The sequence below is a fragment of the Neoarius graeffei genome, chromosome 13, assembly GCF_027579695.1.
Source record: "Neoarius graeffei isolate fNeoGra1 chromosome 13, fNeoGra1.pri, whole genome shotgun sequence".
Lineage (NCBI taxonomy): Eukaryota > Metazoa > Chordata > Actinopteri > Siluriformes > Ariidae > Neoarius > Neoarius graeffei.
Window position 1 is genome coordinate 43,363,250 of NC_083581.1, and position 17,209 is coordinate 43,380,458.

At 43.6% G+C, this 17,209-nt stretch overlaps 1 protein-coding gene across 1 annotated transcript in view; it reads left to right on the forward strand.

The window, feature by feature from the left end:
- Positions 1-17,209, forward strand: part of syde2 (synapse defective 1, Rho GTPase, homolog 2 (C. elegans)) — a 56,490-nt gene that overhangs the window by 16,495 nt on the left and 22,786 nt on the right. The window contains exons 3-4 of the mRNA XM_060937772.1: positions 9,628-10,733; positions 14,346-14,472. Of these exons, the coding sequence (XP_060793755.1) occupies positions 9,628-10,733; positions 14,346-14,472 (1,233 nt within the window). The remainder of the gene's footprint in view (positions 1-9,627; positions 10,734-14,345; positions 14,473-17,209) is intronic.

The following is a 17,209-nucleotide window of genomic DNA, read 5'->3' on the forward strand; positions in this document are numbered from 1 at the left end:
TCTGAAACGCACCAAATCAAATCGAGAGAGAGAATAAAAGAGTTTGTGCCGCCTGGAAAACGAAAATCCTACCTAGCTAAGTGGCTTCGACTGTTGTTGCTTGAAATGCTAATTAAAATTGCACTGTTAATGATCATAAGCATTCCGGGACATAACTGTCAGTGACTGGCAAAATTAACTCCCCTTCTTCCCTCTTTCTTTTTATCTCACTTGTTGACTTTCCAGAGCTGAGTTTGGTTTGTTTTAGTGTAGTAGACTTCTTCATCTTATGTCAATTTTCAGATTCCACGACTAATTGACAAACTGCCTGGCTGCGGAGTCGGACCTTGATGAGAACACTTCTCAGCTCTTGTATATCCCGCGGTGCTGAGCTGACTATCGCGAGGCTGCCTAATATGAAATGTTTCCAATGTCGGATATTTCAGCTTCGTTTAAAAATGATTATGTGGACTTTATTTTTAGACAAACAAATGAGAACAGGAGGATGCAAGCTGAATTTAGAATTTTCCACCGATCAAAGTCAGAACGATTTTCATCATATATTAATTTCACATTTCTGAGTGAAAAAAAATACCGTGGGAAAAAAATGCCGAGGACATGACCTCGGTGTCCTCAATGGTAGTTACGGCCCTGGTGGCAAGGAAAAACTCCCTCAGACGACATGAGGAAGAAACCTCGAGAGGAACCAGACTCAAAAGGGAACCCATCCTCATTTGGGCAACAAAAGACAGCCTGACTATAATATTAACAGTTTTAACATGAGGACAGTTTCGTTGATGTTATAACTCTTCATTGATGGAAACTTGAGTGCAAAACTGTTCATGACAACTGCAGTCCTAAAGTTAGCAAGACAACTGTAGTCCTCAGCCATAAAAGCATTACTGTAAGAGTTAAGAGCATCCTCCAGGTATAACCCTCAACTATCCTCATGGGGCCGTCCTTCACAGGAGCGATGCGATAAAACTCCGACCAGACACAGGGCACCATGATGGATCAAGCAGGTCCGAGGGGCAGAAGAGGCCAGCATCTCAATCCCAGGACCAACATGTAACTCAGAGGGACAGATTGGGGGGGGGGGGGGGGGGGGGGAGAAAACACATGTTGTTAGGTATGCCCTAAAAATGACAAGTATTAAATCTGTGTGGTAGGCTCGCAGAGACGAGAGTCTTGACATCAGGCATAACTCACAACAATGGCATGTTAATATGGTAAAAAATACATCATGACCTGCTCTGGCTGGATGCTTGATTGGGTGATGGGAGCACACTCCTCAGCAATGATGAGATGCAGATGGGACCCTTAGGGCTGGCCAAGACAATTCAGTTACATTTCACCGGGTCTGGGACATGCGACAGAAGTCTGACGGCCGATTCCCTGCAGGCTACGATAGCCAGTCGAGGTCTCCACCCTCTCCACCAAAAGATTTCCTGTTGACTCCATGTAACTCAGAGGGACAGATTTGGGGTGGGGGAGGGGGGAGGGAAAAAAAACCCAGGTTGTTAGGTATGCCCAATGTCACCTGAATAAGTAGGAGCAGTATACATATTGCACCAAGTACAAGCAGGGACTCCGGCAACTAACTAAGACAGCATAACTAAAAGGAGAGAGCCAGAAGGTAACACAGGCATGAGGGATCCCTGGGACATAAAGCAGCCAGCCACTACACCGTCAACAAACTCGAGTGAGCAAGCGAGTGGGGACTGACAGCATCCATTAATCTATTAATACATCTATTAATACTTCTGGTTAGCATGATGCTACTTCCTGTTAGTCCTAACTAATGATTATTATGCTGCTTAGCCATGTAAATAGCACATGACATAACAGTTCTGTTTTTAAGATGCTAGTTAAGACTATTTCCTCAAAAATCTTTGTGTGTCTGTAACTAGCATAGGACAAGCTAGTTATATTACTAAGACATGAGCAGAGACCTAATATTCAAGCTGTATATGTTTTTGAAGTTAATATCCGAGCACAGAAGCTATTGAGATGCTAGGATTAACCTTTCTGCTTTGTTTGTACAGCCTGCAGCCTCTGATGTGGTGACGGTCGCTGAGCGTCTTTGCTAACAGCTCAGTTAAAGCTGTAATTATGGCTGAGCAGAACTATAGATGTATGTAACTCAATCTCAACAATGACACGCTGAGTTTAAAACCTATACGAATTACAGTGGGGCAAAAAAGTATTTAGTCAGTCACCAATTGTGCAAGTTCTCCCACTTAAAAAGATGAGAGAGGCCTGTAATTTTCATCATAGGTATACCTCAACTATGAGAGACAAAATAAAAAAAAAATCCAGAAAATCACATTGTCTGATTTGTAAAGAATTTATTTGCAAATTATGGTGGAAAATAAGTATTTGGTCAATAACAAAAGTTCATCTCAATACTTTGTTATATACCCTTTGTTGGCAATGACAGAGGTCAAACGTTTTCTGTAAGTCTTCACAAGGTTTGCGCACACTGTTGCTGGTATTTTGGCCCATTCCTCCATGCAGATCTCCTCTAGAGCAGTGATGTTTTGGGGCTGTCGCTGGGCAACACGGACTTTCAACTCCCTCCAAAGATTTTCTATGGGGTTGAGATCTGGAGACTGGCTAGGCCACTCCAGGACCTTGAAATGCTTCTTATGAAGCCACTCCTTCGTTGCCCGGGCGGTGTGTTTGGGATCATTGTCATGCTGAAAGACCCAGCCACATTTCATCTTCATTGCCCTTGCTGATGGAAGGAGGTTTTCACTCAAAATCTCACGATACATGGCCCCATTCATTCTTTCCTTTACACGGATCAGTCGTCCTGGTCCCTTTGCAGAAAAACAACTCCAAAGCATGATGTTTCCACCCCCATGCTTCACAGTAGGTATGGTGTTCTTTGGATGCAACTCAGCATTCTTTCTCCTCCAAACACGACAAGTTGAGTTTTTACCAAAAAGTTCTATTTTGGTTTCATTTGACCATATGACATTCTCCCAATCCTCTTCTGGATCATCCAAATGCTCTCTAGCAAACTTCAGACAGGCCTGGACATGTACTGGCTTAAGCAGGGGGACACGTCTGGCACTGCAGGATTTGAGTCCCTGGCGGCGTAGTGTGTTACTGATGGTAGCCTTTGTTACTTTGGTCCCAGCTCTCTGCAGGTCATTCACTAGGTCCCCCCGTGTGGTTCTGGGATTTTTGCTCACCGTTCTTGTGATCATTTTGACCCCACGGGGTGAGATCTTGCGTGGAGCCCCAGATCGAGGGAGATTATCAGTGGTCTTGTATGTCTTCCATTTTCTAATAATTGCTCCCATAGTTGATTTCTTCACACCAAGCTGCTTACCTATTGCAGATTCAGTCTTCCCAGCCTGGTGCAGGTCTACAATTTTGTTTCTGGTGTCCTTTGACAGCTCTTTGGTCTTGGCCATAGTGGAGTTTGGAGTGTGACTGTTTGAGGTTGTGGACAGGTGTCTTTTATACTGATAACGAGTTCAAACAGGGGCCATTAATACAGGTAACGAGTGGAGGACAGAGGAGCCTCTTAAAGAAGAAGTTACAGGTCTGTGAGAGCCAGAAATCTTGCTTGTTTGTAGGTGACCAAATACTTATTTTACCGAGGAATTTACCAATTAATTCATTAAAAATCCTACAATGTGATTTCCTGGATTCTTTCCCCCCATTCTGTCTCTCATAGTTGAAGTGTACCTATGATGAAAATTACAGGCCTCTCTCATCTTTTTAAGTGGGAGAACTTGCACAATTGGTGGCTGACTAAATACTTTTTTTTGCCCCACTGTATATCGTTTTGGTTTTTGGCTCATTCTGCCGTCCTGATTTTTTAGCCTAGCTTGGTTGTTAAAAGCGTCTGTGTGGTTTAATTAATCAGTAAAATGCTTAGCCTAATGTTAGAAACCTTGCCTCAGAACATACTGAATGTCGGATAGAATCATTAAAATTGGCTAAGATTAGTCGTTAAAGGAGAACTGAAGGCAAATTTATCAAAATTCTCTCATTTTATTAAATATAATAAATATAGGAATGCATTTCTGACAGCTATTTTGTCACTGCTATAGCAAGTTATGAGCATTTGAAATATGCTCTGTAATATATCAGTCCATATGTCAAAGCAATGGCCGTAAACGAGATTGGCTGAGACCTGTGCGAGACATCGTAAGACGGAAGTAAAACGTACAGCGGAAATCAAAGTGACCAACATCTGCCAACGTTGTCAAAAGACGCACGTGCCCTCTTTCGAATGCTGACATAATCAAGCCGGAAGTTTTGTTTGTTTTGATAGCGATCAGGAAATTTTGAAAAAAGTAGGCAGTAATCGTTATTTAAACTCGTCATTTAAAACAGATTTCAAAATGGCGGCACTGATACCTGGCTCACATTTTACGTTTCGAAGTCTCGCACAAGTCTCATGAAGATCACGCGGATAAGTGACGCCTGCTGTGGACCAAAGGAACTAAATTCAACATGGCTAAAAACTGAATAGGCCGATAAGTATAATATTTAATCGTAATTAGTTGCCAATACGAGTCACGATGTAAGGTTACTAAAACCGAAAACGTAATTGAAGAACACATTAATTAAGAAATAAAGCAAGTTTAAAAATGACTTCAGGTCTCCTTTAACTAGCTAGATTTGCTAAATGGTGTAATTAAATCCAGTATTTTATGCCAAGTTGAAGAAGTGAATAGAAAAGCTAGGTGTGGGGTCATGTGATCATGTTTGTGATTGGCTGATAAAATGTAGGTAACTAAAGCAACACTCTTGATGTCCCGTGAGCACCTGGTGACTCTCGTGGCCTCCCCAAGACAGACACACACACACACACAGAGTGAGGTCCCAGTAAATAGCCATCCCAGTTTAATTAACAGAGAGATAAAAAACCCTCTTTCTCTCTCTGTCTATCTCTCGTTACTTGAGATTACCTATAATCCCTTGGAGAGTAATCTGAGCTGACATGCTGTGACATGGCAAGGTGACATGAGAAGCTGCAGGACAATGACGGAGATGCTCCCCTGACTTCTATCCTATAGAACCACCATGACTGTGTGCATGTCTAATGTGTGTGTGGTATCAGTCTGTGTGGAGTGCTGTAATGAGACACTGTTCTTACGATACTCCTGCTGAATGATTTAAGAGAAGAGGAGATCCTATACACACACACACACACACACACACACACACACACACTCTCCAGCATGGCGTTTACTGGTAGCCCCTGCATCCATGAAATCAGACTCCATTTTTGCATGGATTACCTCAGCAGGTGCGCAGTGAAGACCAGGAACTGCTAAAGAATCGTCATAAATCTTTAATGTCAGAGCCAGTGGTGTTGTACTCTGTGTGTGTGTGTGTTGTTCCACAGTTCCTCCAGTGGAAATGGTCCCAAAGTCTCATACAGGGTGCATGTTTGTGTTTCCACCAGGACACATTTTGCTTTATGGAACCTTTTTAGTTCCCGTTACAGGGTTGGGACTCTTCTGCTTGGTCCAATGAATTACTAAAGCACAGCCCCAATTCCAAAAAAGTTGGGATGCTGTGTAAACAAAAACAGAATGCAATAATTTGCAAATCTTGGTAACCCTATATTTCATTGAAAATATACAAAGACAGTTGTTGAAACTGAGAAATTTAATTGTTTTTTGAAAAATATATGCTCATTTGAATTTGATGTCAGCAACACATTTCAGAAAAGTTAGGACAGGGGCATGTTTACTACTGTGTTGAATCACCTCTACTTTTAACAACACTCTGTAAACATTTGGGAACTGAGGAGACCAATTGCTGTAGTTTTAAAGGAGAAATGTTGTCCCATTTTTGCCTCATACACAATTTCAGTTGCTCAACAGTTTGGGGTCTCGTTTGTCGTATTTTGCACTTCATAATGCACCAAATGTTTGAAATAGGAGGCAGGTCTGGACAGCAGGCAGGCCAGTTTAGCACCCGGGCTCTTTTACTGTGGCGCCATGCAGTTTTAATCTGTGCAGAAAGTGATCAGACATTGTCTTGCTGAAAGAAGGAAGGCCTTCCCTGAGAAAGATTTTGTCTGGATGGCAGCATATCGCTCCGAAACGTGTATATATCATTCAGCATTAATAATGCCTTCCCAGATGTACAAGCTCCCCATGTCATGTGCACTAATGCACCCTTATACCATCACAGATGTTGGCTTTTGAACTGTGCACTGATAACACGCCAGATGGTCCCTCTCCTTTTTAACCTGGAGGACGTGGTGTCCGTGATTTCTGAAAAGAATTTCTACTTTTGATTCGTCAGACCTCGGGACAGTTTTTCCACTTCGCCTCAGTCCATCGTAAAAGAGCTCGGGCCCAGAGAAGGTGGCGGTATTTCTGGATATTGTTAATATCGGGTTTTAACTTGCATTTGTGGATGCAGTTATGAACTGTTTTCACAGACGATGGTTTTCTGAAGTGTTCCTGAGCCCATGCAGTGATTTCTATTACAGACACGTGTCTGCTTTTAATGCCGTGTCGCCTGAGGGCCTGAAGATCACAGGCATCCAGTGTCAGTTTTCAGCCTTGTCTCTTGCATACAGAGATTTCTCCAGATTCTCTGAATCTTTTAATGATATTATGTACCATAGATGATGTGATCCACAAATTCTTTGCCATTTTACATTGAGGAACGTTATTCTTAAAGGAACAGTCCACCGTACTTCCATAATGAAATATGCTCTTATCTGAATTGAGACGAGCTGCTCCGTACCTCTCCGAGCTTTGCGCGACCTCCCAGTCAGTCAGACGCAGTCAGACGCGCTGTCACTCCTGTTAGCAATGTAGCTAGGCTCAGTATGGCCAATGGTATTTTTTGGGGCTGTAGTTAGATGCGACCAAACTCTTCCGCGTTTTTCCTGTTTACATAGGTTTATATGACCAGTGATATGAAACAAGTTCAGTTACACAAATTGAAACGTATCGATTTTCTATGCTATGGAAAGTCCGCACTATAATGACAGGCGTACTAACACCTTCTGCGCGCTTCGGCAGCGCATTGATACGGAGCTCAGATATCAATGCGCTGCCGAAGCGCGCAGAAGGTGTTAGTACGCCTGTCATTATAGTGCGGACTTTCCATAGCATAGAAAATCGCCACGTTTCAATTTGTGTAACTGAACTTGTTTCATATCACTGGTCATATAAACCTATGTAAACAGGAAAAACGTGGAAGAGTTTGGTCGCATCTAACTACAGCCCCAAAAAATACCATTGGCCATGCTGAGCCTAGCTACATTGCTAACAGGAGTGACAGCGCGTCTGACCGTGTCTGACTGACTGGGAGGTCGCGCAAAGCTCGGATAGGTACGGAGCAGCTCGTCTCAATTCAGATAAGAGCATATTTCATTATGGAAGTACGGTGGACTGTTCCTTTAAATTGTTACACTGTTTGCCCACACAGTCTTTCACAGAGCGGTGAACCCCTCCCCATCTTTTTGATGCTCTTTTTATACCCAATCATGTTACTGACCTGTTTCTAGTTAACCAAATTAGTTTTTTTTTTTAGCATTACACAACTTTTTCAGTCTTTTGTTGCCCCGTCCCAGCTTTTCTGAAACATGTTGCTGACATCAAATTCAAAATGAGCAAATATTTTTCAAAAAAAAAAGAAAAAATGTTTTTCTCAGTTTCAACATTTGATATGTTGTCTTTGTACTATTTTCAGTGAAATATAGAGTTTCCATGATTTGCAAATCTTCACATTCTGTTTTTATTTGTGTTACACAGTGTCCCAACTTGTTTAGAACTGGGATTGTACTTTAACGTATTTTACTTTTAAAAAATCTGCTAATTTAAGCACCTCTGCATGCACACAAATGGTGTGTTTTCACTTCAGGAACCCAGGAACCTAAGGCACGTTTTTCACCTTTTGGAACTTGAATGAGAGCGTCACAGTTCCTCAGTGACTTCCTGTTATTTGTTTCTAGTACATTTCAGGAACAGAAAAAGAAAAGGTCATTCGACAGTCAGGCAACTGGCAGGAGACTTTTGTTCAGAATTTGTGAAGAATATAGTTATAGTACATAGTTTCCTATTTACACCCCTGTTCTCTACAGACACAACTGCTCCCTTAGCGTGCGTGCATGTGTGTGTGTGTGCGCATGTGATGGAGCTAAAAATGGCCATGATTACGAAAGAATGATGGAATGGCCAGTTTGGCTGGACACACACACACACACACACACACACACACACACACAAAAGCAGAGTGCCTGCCAGTGTATCAGAACAGATGTCCTAAAATACAGCCAACCATGTCTCTCTCACACTCGCTCACCCAGTCCTCGTATGTGCCCTCAATTTCCTCGCACAGAATCACTTCTTTGTTTCATGTGGCGGATCAGACTCACAGAGCAGAACGGAGTTATGTGCGAGCAAGATCAGACCCAAACAAACAGCTGCTGTTGTAGCACAAACCTGGAAACACGCTGAGAGAAAAGTGATAAAGGAAGAGATGGAGTGAAAGCAAGAGTGAGAAAGTGACATGTAAACAGAGGAGAAGGAAAAGATGGATTGAGAGAGGAAAAATGAAAGGAAATCTGATCATGCATGCCACATGGATTTTAATAGAAAGCAGCTTATCCCGAAGGCATTCATCAGCTGTTACATAACATACTGGCACACACACACGCACACACACACCCCGAATAGTGCGGCCTTTTCCACGCTTGCAGCTCCAGTTGGACTATGAGCTTCCACATTAATTTAATAGACAGCTTCAGTCTGATCTTTTTAACTTTTCTAGATACCTTATAAGAGCTACAGTCTGATCTTGCCACCCTTTCTACAGCTGTGGAACTTTTTAACTTGTAGAAATATTGTCTGATTTCATTAACTTTATCTGTGCAAAGATTTTTCTGATCTTGGTAAAGTTTCTCTCTTACAGAACTTCAGTTTGAGCTCAATAACTTTACTATATCATCGAACCTCAGTCTGATCTTAGTACTTCACCAAACTCACGAACATCAGTCCGATTCCAGCGACGTAACTACAGTAAATAACTTCACTCTGATCTCACGAACATTTTGACCATAGCGAGAGCTTCAATTTAATCTCATACACTTGTCTACTTCAGAACAAGTTTCAGTCTGATCTCACAAAATTTATACTCCAAGAACTTTGGTCTGATCCCATAGTTTTGCCAAATAAAGAGCGCTTCAGTTTGAAGCAAGTCATCCCCCCCCCCCCCCCCCCCCCAAAAAGAGCTTCAGAAAGCTGCAGTCTGATCTTGCTAACTTTTCAAGATATCTAACAAAGCTTCAGTCTGATCTCAGTAGAATTTCTAGATAACTCACAAAAAGCTCCAGTCTGATCTCACAGTTTAAGAACTTCAGTCTGATTTCAAAAACTTTTTGACCCCAGAAAGAGCTTCAGTCTGATCTCACATATTTTTCTAGGTGTCTCATAGAAGCTTAAGTCTGATCTCACCAACTTCAGTACCTTGGAGAAACTCCAATTTGACCTCACTAGGTTTTTTACTTCCTCAACAAGAAATATTTGGTCCAATCTTCTAATCTTGCTAGTCTTTCCGATAGGCAGAGCGAGTTAGCCTTATCTCAGTTACAGCTTGTGGATCATGTGGAGGTTATTTGATTCCTCCATTTTTGTTCTCTGTCTTTTTCAGAATCTCCTGAGCAAAGTATATCAGGCTTCTCCCCCCCCTCCAGTCCAAACCCGGCTAAGAAGAGCTGCTCGATTAACTGGTCGTTCCCAGAGCGCATCAAATCTCCACGCACTGTTCGCAAACTCTCAATAAAGATGAAGAAGCTTCCTGAGCTCAGCAGGAAGCTCAGTGTTAAAGGGAACCCGACTAATGGACAGATGGAAAATAGGACCCACCTGCTTAGAGCCAATGGTCCGGCTGATCTGGGCTCAGGAGGTGTGTCCACAGCATCCACAAGTGGCAACGTGATCTGGCGGTATCACTTGGATAGCAGTGTGTGCACACAGCAGCAGAAAAAGAGCAGTGGCTTAGGAGCTCCTAAATCGGCCATTAAAGGCGGGTACTTGAGCGACGGGGACTCACCGGAACTAGTCGCCAAATCAGCCAAACATGGCTCGTGTTCTAAATCTCACCAGAAAATGCAGGAAAAGGATTCCTTTTTGAATTCTGGCATCTCCAAACTGGCTGATGTGGCTTCTTTCCGTCCTTACTGCTTGCCAGAACAGGCAAAGTGCGCATCATCACCACCCGTCTCAGGACTGCTGAGTGTACACTTGTGTGGCGCTGAGGGTCTAAAGACACCACGGAGTGACGAATCGCGCCACATCTACTGCGCTATTCAAGTTGACGAGGCAAAGCGAGCACGCACAGCGCTGCTCCCCTGCCACGCCGACTTCCTCGCCATGGACCACACCTTCCAGCTGGAGCTGGAGGAAGCTCAGCGGCTCCGCCTCGTCCTCTTCGGCTGTGAAGCAACAACGGCACCAAGGAGGCAGCGAGTGTGCTGTCATGGAGCTGTGGCACTGGCGCCACTCTTCAGGATACTAAACACAGCCCGTGTGCACCGGCTTGCCGTGCGCCTTGAGCCACGTGGGGTCATCTACGTCAAACTGGGATTGACGGAAAGGCGGCAGAGCTTGACAGAAGGGAACGAGGTGGAGAAGGAACGAGAGAGGGAGGTTTTCGGAGTGGATGCAGCACGAGTGGTGGAGCGCGAAGCCACCGGGCTCATGGTGCCACTCATCATCGAGAAGTGCATTGGCGAGATTGAGAGGAGAGGATGCCAGGTGAGTGTGTTGTGTGAGAAATTGCCTCTAAGTTACTAGAGTCAGGGGACGTATTTGTAATACTAAGCCAAATTTATAAGAAAGAGTCTGACCAAACATTACATTACATTACATTACATTACAGGCTTTTAGCAGACACTCTTATCCAGAGCAGCCTGGGGATCAGTTGAGGGTTAGGTGCCTTGCTCAAGGGCACTTCAGCCATTCCTACTGGTTTAGGGAATTGAACCGGCAACCTTTTGGTCCCAAAGCTGCTTCTCTGACCATGAGGTCATGGCTTTCCCAAACAAAGTTTGTCTGGTGAAAAAGTCAGTTCTTTTGAATGGTGAAGGATGTGAGAACCCTGAACAACAAAGGATTTGCTTCAAAAGTGAGATCTTTTGGTCAAATTTTGAGTTGTAAGTTGTGTTTGTAGCGACATGACCGTTCAAAATATCCACAAGAACTATTTAACGTTGTTAATCGTAATATGAAGAAATTCACAGTTGGGTTCAATCTGTTCCAATTTCATAAGCAAACTGGCTATAAAGTAATTTCATCCTATAATTCGCTAACATGCTATGTCTATGCTAATTTGTGCCAAAGCCTGATGTTCTATATACGTTTCCTGTAGTCCTGAGCTTCAGTAGATTAAAGTCGTGCCTTCGATTAATTCTTATTTGATTAGAGAGAATAGAAGCTGTGACAGATTGTTAAGTAGCAGTGTGTTTGTAGAGTTAAGAGTACAATAAATGTGCCATTGGCACTGGTCAGTAGTAAAGCCCCCAACACACACACACAGGGTCTCTGGAAGGGTTGTGTACCCAGGCTCCTCGCCAGGCCTTTATCCATTCATCTCTTGTACTCTGTCTCTCTAACTTAAACACATGCAACTCACTCTCTCTCTCTCTCTCTCTCTCTCTCTCGTCCGCAGTGGTGCTATAGCTAAAGCACAGGAAGTTTCTGTCCCTAACCCCCTCCTTTCCATAACAGGTTTAAACTGATCCTGAATCAGTGGGTGTTATTCCAGCCTAAATGGAAGTCAAGAAAAAACCTGGGTTTCTGGTTCACGTTCCTCTGCCTTTAGTGACAATTGTGAAGGCGACATGGACCACAGTAAAAGCGTCTCAGCAGAACAGCTGAGTATGGCTTCCTCTCCATACTCAGAAATTTTAGCATAAATATTTGCCTCCATTTTCCACAAATCTGACTTCCAAACTGTCCACTGTTGGATTGCTCTCGAGCGATCGGTACGAGCTGGTCCCATAACAGAAGGTTTCTGTGAAACCCACAGTCCAAGAGACGGATAAAATGGTGGAAAAACTTGGTGGAAAAAATGGACAGCTGATACAGATGTTATGCTGCACAGCGTGGTGCGTCATTAGTTTTTCATGAGCGCTGCTGACTTTCAGTGACAGGAGGCAAAGCACTGTGAAGTGGGACGTGCAAATGACACAGTAATGTTGCGTGAAATGGAACTTTATGCAAATCAGAATTTGTTTACTACCAATAAGAGTGAGGGACCGTAGTGCTGCGGAGAAATTTTACAGTGGAGGTGTTTTGCTGGTAGTTCACGCCACTGAGGTGCTATACTTTGGTTGTGCTACTACAGGTAATTAGCATGTGTGCTAATCAGTTAAGCTGGATTTCCTACGGTGGCAATCAGACACCGAAATAGATTTTTTTCCTGAATTCAACACTAAAGGCGACTCTCGTTTACTTAACAATTGACTACTTTCACATACACATAATGCTTTGCTCCTTGGCGGGTAACCAGGCGATATATTTGTTTACCAAGTCAGATAACCTCAGTCATTTCTTTGAATTCACATGGGGAAAAACGACTTTTCCTGATTTAAAGTTTTACAGAATACCTAAAGAAGCTAAGCGTTGAAAAGCGTGATTAAACCGAATTCGCCGTCAAAATTTTACACCGACAGACAACACGCGACTGTTCTGCACACTTCAGTGGTGGAGTAAAATCTGATGGTCCAAGTCACGAAGCCTACAACCCCTCGGTCTTTGTGTTTAGTCTTAAAAAGTGCGAAAGCCGAAAAACAAGGACGAGTCAAAGAACTGAAAAGGACAACTTTATTGTAGGTTCAAATCCCAAAACAAAGCACAAACTATGCAGTGTAAGGAAGCTTCCATGTACTTCCACTTTTAGTGTTTACACAGGGAGATCGAATGTAGTATTTGACCCTGTGGTCCTAACAGCTTCCTAAAGATTGTCGTCATTTGGGAGCATATGAGCTCAAGGAAAATCAGAGTGAAGGAAATCAAAACCAACTTCAACTTAAATAAGTGACAGTTCTGCTGTGTTTACAGTCCTTACTTGACTGAGTGAATGCCTTGCTTGTGTTCCCATGCATTAAGCATTTTGTATTTTCTTACGGCTTTCTCGTCGTAACCAGCACCCAGCAAAAACGACTTCACTGTGGGTTCTTCTATGATCAGTGTCGATCTTTCTCAGCTCTTCTGCTGATCTTTTAACTTCTGCAGGTCAGTAATTGTTGGAACCCCCGTGTTGACAGACAGAGAAGGCTGCTGACTGTCACCCGAAGTAAAGATGTTCAAAGCGTTTGATACGATATTTACCAGCGCTTTTTTACCGATTGATTTCTCGAAGTCCACAGAGAAGGCTTTGCAGATTTCTTTAAGCTTTGGTTTAGTTAGTTTTGACACTTCTTTAAAGGTTTTAAGGAGATTTAAATTTGAAAGATTACGGTCAGTGTGCAACGCCGTGTTATTTTAATTTGTTTATATTTTGGTTACCCCCTGAGGCGCAAAGCATTATGGGTAACGTGAAAGTAATCAATGAGATACATTTACAAATCTACAGTCACTCCTCCTCCATAGGCACCATGATTGCTCACGATTGGTGAAAATACACATTAGAGAGGAAGTTGGTCACAGAAGTAGAAACTGATTTAATTTATTTGTATTTGTCATGAACAGGTTGAGGGCGGCACGGTGGTGTAGTGGTTAGCGCTGTCGCCTCACAGCAAGAAGGTCCGGGTTCGAGCCCCGTGGCCGGCGAGGGCCTTTCTGTGTGGAGTTTGCATGTTCTCCCCGTGTCCGCGTGGGTTTCCTCCGGGTGCTCCGGTTTCCCCCACACTCCAAAGACATGCAGGTTAGGTTAACTGGTGACTCTAAATTGACCGTAGGTGTGAATGAGTGTGAATGGTTGTCTGTGTCTATGTGTCAGCCCTGTGATGACCTGGCGACTTGTCCAGGGTGTACCCCGCCTTTCGCCCGTAGTCAGCTGGGATAGGCTCCAGCTTGCCTGCGACCCTGTAGAAGGATAAAGCGGCTACAGATGATGAGATGAGAATCTGTGCTTACTTTTCTTATTTCTGGGATTAGTACACATGACTAACCTGTAAATATTATTCTGGGCAATACTACCTGAATACTTTGCGAGGTTTCCATGAGTTTTCTTTCCCTCCATCAAAATGACATCAGTGAGGCTCACGTACTTATCTCTGAAGGAGAGATGTCTCATAGGTCGAGGTAGAGATATTTTTTCCAGACATTGTGTTTGCTTAGCTGATTACGTCTATAAATTATAGCTGATGTTGCATGTGTATTTTGTGTGTGTGTGTGTGTGTGTGTGTGTGTGTGTGTGTTCAGGTGGTGGGACTGTATCGCCTGTGTGGCTCGGCTGCGGTCAAGAAGGAGCTGAGGGAGGCGTTTGAGAGGGATAGCCATGCTGTAGAGCTGTCGGAGAGCAATTACCCTGACATCAACGTCATCACAGGTAACACACACACACACACACACACACACACACACACACACACACACACACACACAGTCCAAGTACAACATAAATACAGCATGTGTATAAAAGGAGTTTAACATTTGTTATAAAGTACATATAGACATCACATAATGCTGTGTGTGTGGGGGGGACTTCTGTAAAATGGGGGTTGTTCTGTCATCCCCATCTGACCCCAACTGTGTTTTCACCAACAGCTGATGCATTCCACTGAATGTTTCATTTGTGTGTGTGCGTGTGTGTGTGTGTGTGTGTGCACGCGGTAGTCGCCTGAAAGGGCACTGCAAGTTGTCATGCATTTGGGTTATTATATGACACAGGATCTCCGTCTCTCTGTGTCCCTTTCTCTCTCTCTCTCTCTCTCTCTCTCTCTCTCTCTCTCTCTCACACACACACACACACACACACACACACACACACACACACAGAGTTACAGCTCATGGCAAATTTTTGAAAAGAGAGAGATTAACCAAAGGTCAAAGGTCAAGCCTGAGCTCACAAGCCAAGCACCCGACACTGTTTCTATTTCTTTGTATCACATTGTGTCGTGAGTTCTTGCTCTCTCTCTCTCTCTCTCTCTCTCTCTCTCTCTCTCTCTCTCTCTCTCTCACACACACACACACAGAATAAAAGAAAATAAAACATGTCTGGCACGCTTGTCTAGCGCTATCTTGTAGGTTATCGGTTAACGGATGTTTGTGTACGTGCATGCACACACACACACACACACACACACACACACACACACACACACACACACACACACACACACACACAGAGCGTTTCCCAGGTTGAAAGTACAGTGTCTGTGTTGGAAATCTGGCAGCAAATTACACAACCTCATCAAGGTTGCTCGATATGATTCGTTGCTTCTGTAATTTCCTGTAATGGATCTCCGTTCCTGTTCATAGAATGGGACTTTGGAGAAGGAACAACAGGAACTGTGTGATTCCAGAACTCTTTAGGTGGAACGCTACCTGATGTAGGTAGTAAAGACCACATGGAACACGTGGCAAACAAATGGGGTGAAAAAGTGGGGAGCTGCCAGATCAGTACTCAGAGAAGGGGTCATAGACACACACACACACACACACACACACACACACACACACACACACACTCTGTCTCTCTCTCTCTCTCTCTCTCTCTCTCTCTCTCTCTCTCTCTTTCTCTTTCTGAATGACAGACTGTGGCTCTGAATGCAGACTTCCATATGTTGGCCTCTCCCCCTGCCTGTGTGTGTGTGTATGTGTGTGTGTCCTGCAAAGACAAAAAAAAAGTCATAAACAAGTGGCCTTTTTGTGTGTGAACACACACAGATGGTATTTGACTCACGCCTGCTGGATTAGCAGAGTGCTAACAGACACAAAGCCACAGGGATGGGGAGGGGTGTGTGCCAAAAGTCAGGGGACGTGTGTATGAGAGACATGTCGGTCAAAATGTGAAAACACTTCTCGCACCTGCGAGAAGAACCACCACCTGCCTTCTCAGCAGTCATGACCTTGTCCTTATAAGCGCTGTGTATGTGCGTGTGTGTGGGTGGGTGGTGGTGGTGGTGGGGTGTTAGAAATTGTACAAACATAGCAGAGAGCAGCCTAGTCATAGTGTGTTAATCATTGACCTTCTCTTAATGGACACACACACACCTCAATGAGTTATCAGGGTTGTATGAGTGTGTGTTTGTTGAAGGACGTGTTTTAAAGCGTGGGATCATGGCTGGTTGAGAGGAAGGACATGTCACACACGTTTCTCTGCTAAAAGAAAGAGAAGAAACAACAGCGCACTAATGCTAATGCTAAGCAACTCTGCTGTTTAAGAACTCTACAGTTTCCTGTGCCACTTGTCCTGGCATTAGAAAAGACCAGGTGCTAACAGGAACGATAGCAATTGCCTCATAAATTAGCAGTTTCTAATTTACGAGGCATTTATGCAGGCTAGATCAACCATATTTCAACAGCAGAGCCGCCCTTTTTTTTTGTGCTTACTTTTAACGGACATCAAACATCATCCAGTCAGAACGGTTGATTACGAATTTGAATTTTTTTTTTTTAAGAATGAAAATGGGGCGGCACGGTGGTATAGTGGTTAGTGCTGTCGCCTCACAGCAAGAAGGTCCGGGTTCGAGCCCCGTGGCCGGCGAGGGCCTTTCTGTGCGGAGTTTGCATGTTCTCCCCGTGTCCGCGTGGGTTTCCTCCGGGTGCTCCGGTTTCCCCCACAGTCCAAAGACATGCAGGTTAGGTTAACTGGTGACTCTAAATTGACTGTAGGTGTGAATGTGAGTGTGAATGGTTGTCTGTGTCTATGTGTCAGCCCTGTGATGACCTGGCGACTTGTCCAGGGTGTACCCCGCCTTTCGCCCGTAGTCAGCTGGGATAGGCTCCAGCTTGCCTGCGACCCTGTAGAACAGGATAAAGCGGCTAGAGATAATGAGATGAAATGAGAAGAATGAAAATGTTAAATGATTGTAAACATGAAGCCTGCTTCAGAAAAGATCAAGTTACTGGAACGCTCTGCTAGAATCTGACAAGCTATAATAACGTTTTAGTCACATGTTCACACTTAGAGAAAATCTCACATTATGGAAATGTTTATGCTAACATTCCTACATCTAAAACGTCGCTGAATCATGGTAGATCATTTTTAAAAATACAATATAAAAATTTATGTTAAAAAACCCCCCAAAACAAACAAGCAGGATCCTTGAGAACGAAGTTAA